Here is a 13,929-nt window from a genome sequence, read left to right as displayed (position 1 = left end):
TATTGCCACCAAATTTAATATATATTTTTTCAGTTTACAGCATTTTGTTGATTTTACTGAACATAGCATTTAGAAAGAAATTTGCATTTAGAGCTTCTATGTTTTAAAACCTTTATTGCGAGGGACGACATAGTTCGTCTTTCTATATTATATTGTTGAGCACTACTGATGAGATAAAGAGTTTTTTGCACAAAGTTTTATTACATTGTTGCAGTTTGTTAAGTGAAAGATCTACAAGCATAAATAATGACTACGTTGAGTCTAAAATTAAAGTCAAATATGAGAAATGTGAGTTATATGACAGGCATATTGCAAAAAATTTAGCATGTATATTTTTTCTGTTTACAATAGTAGATTTTATTGAATACTCCCGCTTGAAAGAAATGTGCATTACGAGCTTCTATGTTTTAAAACTTTTATTTGGATGAACGACATATTTCGTCTTTCAAGATTATATCACTGATTACTACTGATGAGATAAAGAGTCCTCTGCACAAAGTTACACTATATTGTTGCTGCTTGGTAAGTGAAAGATCTACGAGCATAAATAATACATCTCTGCGTTGAGTCTAAAATTAAAGCACAAATATAAGAAATGTAAGAAATGTAAGGCACATATATTTATGCATAATTTTTACTTCAAATTGAATGTAAGCTATTTGTAATGTCCTCTACAATTAAATATTGGCTCACCCAGAGTTTGGACAACGTTACTTTCAATTTCATCTACTTTAATATGTTCTTACCTCGTTTCTTAAATATATTCTTATTTCTTATTCTATTGTTGGAGATTTAATAAGACGTTGAAGGTAAATGGATTTTTTTGCTGATAAAACTTGACGGAGAAGGTTTGAAGGATGTGGTACATTGTTTTCAATTTGAAATCTTTTAATATTAATCTTTTGCCACAGTAACCGAAGAATGGTATTTGTTTTTCTATTTCCGTATTTTATACTATTCTTGAAGACGCTCAGCAACCATATCTTCCATCATCACCATCTGTAAGTGCCTGTAGATGTTTTTGCTTAGTTTTCAAATTCTTCAAGGCAATTTTTGTTTCACTGGATGCTAGAGATATTCAGCTTTTCATTTCATCAGTTGGTCGATAAAATGAGTACCAAGCGTGCTTGGGAACTGAACCCTGGGGGTTCCGTTTTCGGCTAACCACCTAACCGGAACATCTGCCTAGCACCCCAGAGCATTTAACCAGGAAGACTGAGATAGGCACAGTAGGATTTTAAAGGCCCCCATGGGCTTTTCGTTTCACTGGGTTTGGTTTGAATGCTAGAGATTCAAGGACTGGTTCCTAATCTGTGCCCCCCCTTCTCAAAAAAAAGAAAAAAGAAAGAGAGCGAAACATCTGAACTAATAAACATTACACACATACATAAAATACACCGCCAGTTCAATTATTCCATCCGAGGACTGCAGTTTCGTACTTTTTAAGCACTCATCAGCCCGGAATAGGAAGTAACTTAGCTAGAGGCGGGAAACCTATAAAAGGAGTCAAGAGAGCCGAACAAACCGGTAGCTAATGTAGAATGAACATTACATTGGAATACACCATTAGCTAAGTGTAGCACTACGATAACTTTACCCCACTTTATTGGAACTGCTCGATTGCAAAAAAAAAAAAAAAAAAAAAAAAAAAAGAACATGAAAACAATATATATCAATATAGTAATAGAGTGCTTTTATAAAGTCTTGAGAAAAAAAAATATTTTTTTAAATCTTAATCCTTATCTTATGAAACATTTTTTTCTTTAGTGCTATACTAGCTAAAAACATGAAAGTGGCGTTAACATGGAAAACTAAAAATGGTGTTTATAAAAGAAAAAAAAAACAATATCTTGAACTTTCGATTAACCGAAGATAGTTTGTTCCGCCTTTTGTGGTTCACCTTTGGCGAAAATTTATCAAAATGTTATTTTTCATTATATGTAAGAAACAAAAGTATAAAATCACGAAACATGTATTAAGGTGAATTATTTTCACTTACGGTTGTATATTATGTAGAAACAACTCTTTCTTATTTTTCCTTGAAAAACCGAACACGCACTTTAAAATAGAGGAGGACTCTCCAAAAAAAAAAAAACCGAAGAAAATAGATTTTTCTCTCACATATCATGATCGATGAGTCAAACTTTTTGAAACCCATGATCATCAATGCAAGGCATTCAAAAGCCACAGTTGAATTGCCCAGTTTAGTAAAAATATATGCATCAAATAAACTCTACGATCGAAAATCAGAAACGTGATTTCAGGTTTCAGTAGCTCTAAAGTATATACAGCTTCAATGCTGATATTGAAGACAAAAGGTCTGACCAGTATCCTAAACTTCAAAGTTTCATGCTATTAATGCAATATTTATTAAAGATCGTTCTTTTGCGTTAACGAAAAATTATTTAGGAGAAATACTTATCAAATTAGAACCGTAATTACACATATTATGAAAAACTATTTTAGCGCTTAACTAAGATTACAATACATGCTAAAATTTAATCTAAACGAGTTTTTAGAGAGTACGTGGAAACTTTCAAAGTTTTGCTTTCATTCCTATTTTTTTTAATTCTGTTTATAATAATAAAAAATAGTATTTAATATTAATAATTATAATAATATTGATATTTAATATAAATAACTATAATAATAACATTAATATTGATGATAATAATGATAATGTTGATGAGGAAAAAAGTAATAAAAGTATTATTATTAATATTATTGTTATTATTTTTTTTTCTAGGCTCTCATTGGTTTTGCTGCACGTTTTGTATTTTCAATTTTGTCGAAACAATAGCTATTTTCATCTGATCTCCTGCCAAGATCATGGTGTCAGCCCACCATTTTGTTTACCGAACGTTTTTTGTGTGTTTTGTCTTTCTTTTACTCCATAGTGTCCTTCACTCCATAGCAACTGTCTAGATCATTGCATTAATTTCAATTTTGTACTTTTTTATCTCTATAATTGCACTTGGATTTCGTCACCTGGTGCATTATTTTTATTCATATTATAATTCATTTTCTTTATTACTTGCATAAATATATCTTCTAATCTGTTTTCTTCATTTGTACTATTATTTAGTACGCAGCTGTACTTTTTTTGCTTACTTCTCACAGATCGTTATTTCTTTCGCCATTGTTTTTAACATTAAATTATCTAACTGATTCCTTCTCCTCTTTTATCTTAATCTTCAACAGCAGAAAAGTGTATTTCTACTCTTTATCACCAAACAATATCATTGTTCTCGATAATAAATGGGGATTTTAATGTTTTCTTTTGACATTTGTCCTTTTGGTGCAGTTTCTAGACATTTTTTGCACAGTTTGTGTTGTTGTTGTCGCATTACAATTATTACTCCTAGAAGGTAAGGGGTCCGATTGACTTTAGAAGTTGAACCACCTTATTAACTCCAAAGACAACACGAGAAAGATATACAACGCAAAGAGAGGAAATAGCACCCACGGATCCGGTAGGAATTGAAACAACAACCTTTTGCATACAAAACGAAGTTTCTATCCCATAAACTACGGACACCTTGAGTAGTTTGTGCATTATTCTCAATTACATGAATTTTAATGCACTAAATTACAAAGTTCAAAGCTGATCAATGTAGCTAATCTAAGATGCCCTAATTCTCCAATTAATTTTAGAAAAGATAATTTACTTTTGTGCCATAAGTAGAGTAAAATATTATTGCAATGGCAGGTAAATGGTGAAACCAATATGAAAATATAATCACATCTAGTAAGGGTTTTGTCCTAAAGGTTTATAATGATCCACAACTTGAAACAGGGGATTTTAGAAATATATTTCAATTATTTTTTTAAATAAAAATTATAATTCCTAGCATTGACCAAATTTTGCGCTAACCTCTTGCTTAAAGATTCCTTTTTCATTAATAAAAAATAGAGTAATAGAAGAAAATATGTTTTATCATATAACAGGAGAAATGACCCCTTCTCACCAAAAATGATGCACAAAAAAGAGTGGTAATAAAATAAATATTACGAATTTATACGGCATGACACTCACCTTAGCCAGAGCAACGTATTCAAACTTATCAAAAGCTAACTCGCTTTCTTCTCCAGTTTGACCTTTCTTCTGACCTCGAAGGATTCTAGCCGTGGTAACTGTGGTCAAACCCATCCCGTCTCCAATGAATAAAATAATGTTCTTAGCAACATTATAGTTCCTGTCATCTTCTAAGTTCTTTAAAAGTTGATTCTTAGCTTGCTGGTACCAGTACCACCTATCTGTAAAGTAAAAGGTAGACTCAAAACACATTTTTTTTGGAAACATTCACACAAAAATTCAAGTTAACAATACGAACTAAATACAAAAACATCTATAAAATAGCAAAGATCTCTTGAAATGTTTTCTACAGGTTCCTATGGGACAAAAGATAATCTAAAGGTGCGTTTTGGGAGTTATCTTTTAAAAAATTCGCAACAGAACCCTAAATTTTAAGTCCAAAAATGACACTTCAAACAAGGACAAAAAATGTTCTCCCCCGCCGCTCTGAAATGAAAACTTCTAAAACATGCAGCAGGATCCTTCTTGACTCTGTAACTCATGGAATCCCAATTCTACTAGGGAGCATTGTGTAAAATATCATCACCATCTTTGTTTTCTACTCTGTGTTAACAATTATCACTGAAATCGTGTTATTTAAACATCGTTTGTGTATTCATGATTGTATATGGTTCATTATATTGAGCATTGTGTTTACAAGTGACTAATGTCAATGCAGATATTGAACGGTTATTTATATATTCAATACAATGAAACTATTGAATAATTTTTTTATTTAATTAAAATGTATTCTGACCAACACAAGGCGTTGTGTTTTGCTACTGACTAATGGCACTGCTGTAAAGGACGGTTATTTACATATCCAGTACAATGAAACATTTGAATAATATTTTCACTATGAAAAGTTATTTAGAAGAGTTACATCAAGCGTTGTGTTTTGCTAGTGACTAATGTCAATGCTGTTAAAGAACCATTATCTCACTGTAAAAAAATTCTGAAACGTTACTGAGTATTTCCGTGTAACGTTTCGGGATTTTAACAGTTTTATCCACTTCCGGGAAACATCCAGTATCATTGTCAAAAAGTTTCCTGAAATGCTACAAGTTGTCCGAATGCTGACTTCTCTCTGATGTAAAAAATAATTTTAGCTCCCAGTTTAAAGATTAACTGAAAGTATTTATAAAGTGCATCGGTTTCAGTTCGCTTATGGCTGTTTCATGCTAAGTAAACTTCCAAAAGGAGCGAATAAGTATGGAATCCATAGCTTTGCAAGAATTGCAGATGAGAAAATTTCTGGCTTAGCTTTGGCTAAGGCTCCTATATAAGAGGAGCTGATTTATCCGACATTTTGGTTCCAAAAATGTCGGGCGAAAAAAATAGTATTTGTGCAAAAATCTCATTTCAGAAAAGTGGTGTCAACGCTTTAGATGTGTTGCCTGATTGATGTTTGATTATTTTATTCTGTAGATGAAGACGATTTAATTTATACAAATTAAAAACAAATAAGGTGAAAAAATGAGGTTTATTACAGTAAACATTTTTTGATACGTTTTTTTTTTTGGAATTTGTGAACTAAGTAATCTTTCTAGATTTACCTTAAGTGACATTTTACTCAACTTATCATCAATTGCTTTACGACATAGCAACCAGCGAATATTATAACGTATTTATAAATACTAGAAACGAGGTTGGATCCGATTTTGTCTTGGAACCAAAATGTCGGATAAGTCAGCCTGTCCTTTTCAAGGAGCTCTAGCTTTGGCCATGGTTGGAATACTGCTTATGGAACTGTCTTGATAAGTCAAGAAGGTGCCAAGCTGTAATATTATCTCTATCTGAGATTACTCTGAAGTTCCTCAGAAATACGAATGATCTTAAACGGGAAGATATCTAGATTTTTCTGGAAGGTTACTGAATTTTAGCGGAAAACGTTCCTGGTTTTTGCGAGATATGTTACTGGCAGAAATTGGCCACATCAGCATCAGCTGGCTATTATTTTTCAGGAACGTTTGTGAATCGTTTTTACAGTGCTCTAATACAATAACTCATCTAATACAATTTAACATTTTAATAAGATTTTTATGATGAGAAGGTATGCAGAACAGTTACACCAAGCATTGACTTTTGCCAGTTACTACTGTTGATGCTGTTAAAGAACGATTATTTTCATATCCAATAGAATAAAACATTTCAATAACTTTTTCATTATGAACAGTTATTAATAAACATAAAAAGGTATTCAAAAAAGTTAGTCAGAATAGTATAAAAAGGTATTCAGAATAGTATATTAGTATTAAAAGAAGTAGGGAATAAATCATATGCTTACAGTGAAAAAAGATCTAGTTTCTTTAATGCTAGAAGCCACCTTTTTTCTTTTAATGTCTTTGAAATCGTATGCATTTTTATCAAATGCTCTGTAACCCTTAACAGGGTAGGTGCGGTCTCACAGACTGCTCAAAAGTTCATCTGATCACCCCTATTTTATTTTCAGTCCGATTGAATGATTTTACCCAATAGCTTTTTGTTTTATGACCTTGAACGTCCCCCTTTCTTATCAGTATCTTTAGGCAAATGCATCTGGTTTAAATTTTACTGCATTCTGTAGAAGCGGTCTGTGAGACCGCACAATTTTCGGCTGTTGTAGACATGGCTTTTAACGTTAGATCCGCGGATACAGGTTCATTTATCTTATCCGCGTTATGCGGAAAAGATGCAAAATATTCTAGATGAGGTGGAGATGTGTTTCAAATGTTTATAAATGTTACGAATTGATGTTCTTAGGACAATGAAGGCTCAACTATTCCTCGAAATACGAAGCAAAATACTAATAGTTAAAGGAGTGTCAAAATTTTCCCGTAACATGATATAATCAATTTTCTGGTACTAAAATGTTCGTAATATATTTAACAATTAAAATAAAATCAATAATAAATAATAGATTCATTTTTATTACAAGTACTTAGTTATTTACTGCAGCATTTGATTTTTTTCGAAAAATCTTGTGGCAAAATTCCTCGGAAAAGGCGTATTTCGATTCAAAATTCAAAAATATTTTTCCCCCATGCTAATAAGAGTTCAAAGAACATCTCGGCGAGATTACAGAAATGTATCTTAATTACAGGATTTAAAAAAAAAAATCATAAATAGAGCGGTCTCTGGGACCTCACGTCTCCTGTTACGTCCTACTTTTTCACCTCTCCTGTTACGGGTTAACCTAGATGCATTTACTAAAATACCTCTAAATATTATTGTTCGTTAAATATTACAATATTTATTCAAACTCAAAAGTGTGTTTTATAATCAATTTAGGGTGAAATTAAAAGAAAAAAACAGTGAAAACCAACATAAAAGCTCAATCGTATTGGATGAAAGAACAATTAATTCATTATGACAAGTCTTAAAAGACGTAAAACGTCAGTACGAAATATCTAATTTTCTGAGTTAGTCAAGCAGAGACTCTTCAAATAGTTTGTTTCTGGAAAGAAAAAGCAAGTTGTATGACGAAAAAAAAATTAAAAACATTTTTTTTCTTCTTATTAAGGAAAAAGACATTCTCGATACTTTTGCTTCAACGGGCATATGGTGACTTCTTATTGATGGATCCGAACTTCAGCTGGATCATTCAATCGCAAATAATCCGTTGAATGACATCATTTCCCTTTTACTAAAGGGAATCAGGACCCCAAGCCCTTTATTTCAGCGGGATAATAGACGGCAGCTAGATTGGTCGCACTCCATTAATTGTGATAGAAAAAAAGAACAAAGAAGAATAAAGTTGACCTGAGTAGCAGGGAATAAAATGGATTGGCAGAAATATTATATATTTTTAAAAACTAATTTCTGTGAGAACTACCATTTCTTTATAATGTATTTTTTTATGGTTTGTTTAGTCGTCTAGCTGATATTTTAATACAGAGTATAGCAGTTTCCTGTTTTGAGATTTTCTGATGCCCCATGGCGTGAAACAAGGAAATTCAAACGGCAACTTTATAAAAGATTAATAAGAAGTTAGGAGCAAAAATTTTTTTAGAACAGTGATTGGAGAGGGTATTTTAAACCCAAGTTCATAAGTTTTGTACTTTTACAGTTAATTACATTAGAATAGTGTAAAATATAGTTTTTATACTGCGTCATTTTAGATGTTTTATTTCGCTTTTGCTATATATATATATATATATATATATATATATATATATATATATATATATATATATATATATATATATATATATATATATATATATATATATATATATATATATATATATATATATATATATATATTTACAGATGATTTACAGATAATGCACGGTAAAAACGATTCAGAAACGTTCCTGGAAAATAATGGGCAGCTGATGTGCCCAGTTTCTGCCAGTTACATATCTTGAAAAAACCAGGAATGTTTTCTGCTAAAATTCAGTAACCTTCCTCAAGTTATCCTGGAAGTCTCCTGAAAAATTCAGAAACCTTCCCGTTTAAAGCTAGTCGTGTCTCTTGAACTTTAGAGTAAAGTTTGGTAGGTATAATTTAAAAGCTTGGCACCTTCCTGATTTGTCAAGAAAGTTCCAAAATTAGTATTGGAAACTTGGCCAAAGCTGAGGCAGAATTGCAAGAAAGTATCAAGAATTCCACTCTACTGCAATTCTTGCAAAGCTACGCTGTCCGTGGACTTATTCATTCCCTTTGGGAGCTCAATCAGTCAGGACGCGCTGTAACCGAACTGAAGCAGATACACTTTATAAATACGCTTAGTTAATCTTTAAACTGGGAGCTAAAAATATTTTTCACAACATAGAGAAATTCGCATTCGTACAACTTGTAGCAATTCGGGAAACCTTTTTCACAATGTTACTTGATTTTTCCAGGAAGTGGATGAAAACCATTGAAATCCTGAAACGTTACACGGAAATAATCAGTAACGTTTCGGAATTTTTTTACAGTGTGGATGATGAATTTCTCGCCAATATGCAAAGTTAATTTGGTCGTCCATGTTATGGTAATTTGTTCGTCCATGTTATGGTAATTTTCTCGTCCGTGTTATGATAATTCGCTCGGTATTTCTTTAGAGGAATTAACTCCACTAATGGTGACTTAACATTGGAATAGAAAAAAAAAAAAAACGAAATCAAATTTTTGAAAAATCACTTCGAGGTGCTCCCCCCATGCGACGAACTAATTTTCTTTCAAATTTCATGAAAATCGGCCATAAAGTCTAGGCGCTAAGCGCGTACAGAGATCCAGCGATCCTGAGACACAGACTTTCAGCTTTATTATTGGTAAAGATGTAATTTATGTGTGTTTAAGAAAACATAAATTATCAAGGAACTGAAATATGTAAAGTTAAAAAAAAAAATACGAAATAAAAAAAGGTATCAAAATATGAAAAGTGAGAAAACCAAATACCAAACGAAACCAAAGAAATAACGGGAAGTAAGAACTAACACGTTATCAGAGGAAATATTTTTTTGGTTCGTTATTGTTTTAATTTTCAGTTGGTAATTTTTTTTATTTGGTTTTCCCCTTTTTCATAGTTTGATATATTTTTCATTTGTTGTTTTTTGAAATGTATTGTTGTTGTCTTGTACAGTCATAGAAAAAAAAAAAAAAACGAAACACTTTTAATTATTCGGCTATTATACATGCTAGAAAAGAAAAAAAGGTGTTATCCGACTTGGTTTAAAGTCGTCTTTAAAACTACGTAGGTAAAATTTTGATGAGGGACCATATACAAAGCAAAATGAGCACCAACTCTTGATTTTCAAATGGGAACCCCTAATTTTTGCTACATAATTATGTTTAGACAGCAAAATATAGCCAGGATACGAAATTTCACTGCATTCCGTGCAGTAGAACAGAAGTTATTAACGAAAAACGTTTTAGGGACCGTCACCACATTGAAAACGCTTCTTTCAAGGTCACGGCTTAACATGTAACAGAATGTAAACAAAGAAAAGATCGAGATTATCCAGCTCAATTCATGATTTTTTGAAGTTCTCTTTTTTTCCGTAATCCGATACATTTTAGCCGATTATGTTGCGGCAAAAAGCGATTTACGATCGATTTTTTTTTTAAAGTAAAAATATTTACTGATTTTTGTCTATCTGGATTAACCCAAGAAAGACGGATGGGGTTTGGCTGGTCCATTGTATACATCGTTGTTTAGTAAATCGAATAATGACAAATTAAAAGATGGAAATCTTTGCCTTTTCTAATATGAACCTATTGGATTGCTTATATAATCATTCAGCAAATTAGCCTCATAGAAATGTAAATATCCAACGTTATACCTAGAAACATGATGTGAATATGTTTGATAAATGTATTGCACTTATGTTACAGGTTTATTTTGGAATGAATAGAAAGTCTTTTGATGTAAAATGGAATTGCGCGTTTTTAATTTCGCAGAACATCGGCAGAAGTTTGGATCATCGCACACAAAAATATAAAAAATATACCGCACTACGTGGGAAGACGCAGCATTAAACAGATTGGAGACTCGAGCGAAGCAAGGTCAATTTATTCCGTGAAAATTTGCTCTAAATACATAAAATGAACGAAGTATCAATTAAAAAAATAAAACAGAAACAGGAGAATATAAATACCGTTCATACTCGAACTTTATTTGGGAAAAATTTGGTTATTTGAATTAACCAATGGACAAACAATGTAATTGTTCTAGAGGCTTTTTTGTGATCAAAAAAGAGACTTTGTTTCAAATCCTAATTTATGCAAAAGATCATAATGCGTGGTATTATTAAAAAGCCATAACACAACCGGCGCGGTGGTTTTAGTTAAATATGTAAGGGTTCTTAAAAGCAATTTAGGAAAGTAATTTCCCAATGCTGTTTCTAGCAACGAGATTCGAGATATTCCAACCCGTAATTTAAAAAGACAAAAGTTATTTTTACTTAACCAAGGTGAACCGAAATCTGTCTTCTTGTCATTTATCCGATTTTGTAACATTACAAACAAAACTTCGCATTGTGTAATTTTGTTTCGCACTCTAGATACCTGCAAACTAACATTTTCTATAAGACCAGGCATTAAGCTGGTATTATGCGCAACATACCCGACAGGCGGGTTGACCTATCCGGAAGCTACAATTTCGTCCTCGCTATATTTCGCAGATTGGAATCGAAACTAATCATGCGGGATGCAGAAGTCAACTTATTGAAGCTGAGAGTGCGAATAAACTGGTAGATAAAGTAAATTTATCTGCTGTATGTTTACGGCATCTCACTAGTGAGAAAAAATTTCTTCATCCACCAGTTTTTAGGCACTCTCAGCTTCAATGACATGACACCTGCTTCATTGTTCGGTCAAATCTGGTTCAGGGTTGCTGTGCTTAATATTAGGACCCACAGCAGCCATCGAATGGGATAACCAAATCGCAATTACACCGCTGTGAAGACGCGGGTCACATTCAGCCCGCGAATTTGGTCCATGTGGCCCGTTGTATCTTCAAAGAATAAGAACAGAAAGTAGAATTAGTTCCAGTGTCATAAAGTTGGAGCCGAATATTCAGATAATGGATTCTGAAAAACATGCATTTAATAAAATAGGCACCCATTAGTTGATCCCAATAATTTTTTTCACTTTCTTTTTTTGATGATATTTTTCCATGTTGTTCAAAAGAGAAGAAAATAATTTGAAATTTTATCATTGTCTTGCAAGAATGATTTTAATGTAAAATGCACGGCAATGACCGAGAAAGAAAATAGAAAAATAGTATTTAAATTATAATTAAGAATAGACAAAAACTCAACTTAATCTAACACGCAAATTAATGTTTTGTTAAATCTTTGACGAAGTCAAAAAAAAAGAAAAAAAGTTCACAGTTAGCCACAACTACTACTTTTGTGCAGAATACTCATCTCCTACATCCTAACGCATTGAAAATTATTCAAACACTATACAAAAAAAATTAATTCCTAAAAACCCGTAAACTTATCTAAGAGCAAATATTACTTTTTGACCCATCTGGATACTGTTAAAGGTGAAACTTCACACTGTCGGCTATTTTTCGAATACTTTTTCCCGATTTAGACAAGGCAATATTTTTTCCTTTTAATAAATTATCACCGGGAAAAGCCATTAATTCTACACTGTCTATTGCGACATGACTAGCAAGACAATGAGGTTTTGTTGTATGTTTCTGTGAAAAAGTTGTGCATGTTAATTTTTTTGAGCAATCACGATTGCTTATTGCTTTTATTTGACTCTTTTGATGTGCTATCATTTTATTTTCCATACCAGCACCCTCTTCAGCACCATCGTCGGCCGGCCGCCTCAAGATGCTGCTCCTCTGGCAAAAACCGTCTCCAGGTTGCGTCAAAATCCAACACATACACACGCATACATGCACACACCTACACACACACACACGCATACATACACACACCTACACTCACACACACACGCATACATACACACACCTACACATACACATACATACACTCATGCCTGTACAGACACAAACACACATGCCTTACATGCACACACACACGAACGCCTACACACACGCGCGTACACACACATACGAACGCCTACACGAACACGCGCGTACACACACACACACACACGAACGTCTACACGCACACGCGCGTACACACACAGCACTGCATACACAACACGCACGCACATGCATACATACACACACACGCACACACACACATGCGCCTATACAAACACACCCACACACACGAACGCCTACACACACGCGCGTACACACACACGCTCGTGATTGCGAAAAACATTATTTAAATTCAAGATGCCAAAAATTCAAATAAATAAATATATATATATATATATATATATATATATATATATATATATATATATATATATATTTTTTTTTGAGCAATCACGATTGCTTATTGCTTTCATTTGACTGTTTTGATGTCCTTTGATTTTATTTTCCCACCGCCACCTTCTGCATCATCACCGTCGACCGGGTCCTCACGATGCTGCTCCTATAGCGAAAGCCGCCTCCAGGTTGCATCCATGTCCTACACACACGCGCATACATACACAACTACACACACACACACGTATACACACACACGCCTACATACACACACTCGTGATTGCGAAAAACATAATTTGAATTCAAGATGTCAAAATTCAAAATATTTTTTTTTTTTTTTTTGAGTTATTGTTTTACAAAAGGCAATGGCTAAACGCAGAAAGAAAGAAAAAAAAAAAAAAAAAAACAGAAGTATTTTACGTGTAGCTTTTAATTTAAAAAGTTCTATAAAATATTCTTTTATTAGACAATGAAATAGTGTTTCGCATTATTTACACATTGACGTCTGAACGATATCCACAAAAAACTGACGGTTGCAATATTGTGTTGTTCTTCTGCAGAGACAGCGAAAAAATTTATGCATTTAAAAAATTCATTGACGTAACTCTAATGTAGAAAAACCACTTTATAATTGGCTTGCTTATTTTGTTGAACAATTTTTTTCTTTTTTTACGAAGAAACCAGCTTTCATAATTTCTGTTTTAAAAAAGTATACGGTCCCCTAAAGTAGGAAAAAATGAATTTTTAAGCATAGCACAAAAACTACTGAATGTTTTGAGCTCAAATTTTGGATTCCCACATAAAAGCTCTTCTAGATTGTTTTTCTGTTAAAATTTAATGTGGTTTCAGATCATATTTTTTTCAAAAAAATATTAAAATAATTCATAAAAAAACTAAAATTACATTCTAGGTGTTGTAAATTATGTTTTTTTTTATTGGGTCGATTCATATTTTGATATAAAAAAACTATCTTTGCCGTGCCTAATCTAGTTTTTCTGTTATGAGTAAAAATATCAAAATACGTTTTAACATTACGAGAGGAATTTTTCAAAATTCGATTCTGAAGTAACGGATGGATCGAATTAAA

At 32.5% G+C, this 13,929-nt stretch overlaps 1 protein-coding gene across 1 annotated transcript in view; it reads right to left on the bottom strand.

Annotated features, from left to right (window-relative positions):
* The window catches only part of LOC129230470 (alkaline phosphatase, tissue-nonspecific isozyme-like), a 206,147-nt gene that overhangs the window by 69,383 nt on the left and 122,835 nt on the right, over positions 1 to 13,929 (bottom strand). The window contains exon 2 of the mRNA XM_054864872.1: positions 4,037 to 4,257. Within this exon, the coding sequence (XP_054720847.1) occupies positions 4,037 to 4,257 (221 nt within the window). The remainder of the gene's footprint in view (positions 1 to 4,036; positions 4,258 to 13,929) is intronic.

Source organism: Uloborus diversus, chromosome 9, assembly GCF_026930045.1.
Source record: "Uloborus diversus isolate 005 chromosome 9, Udiv.v.3.1, whole genome shotgun sequence".
Lineage (NCBI taxonomy): Eukaryota > Metazoa > Arthropoda > Arachnida > Araneae > Uloboridae > Uloborus > Uloborus diversus.
This window is presented reverse-complemented; position numbering and strand designations above follow the sequence as displayed.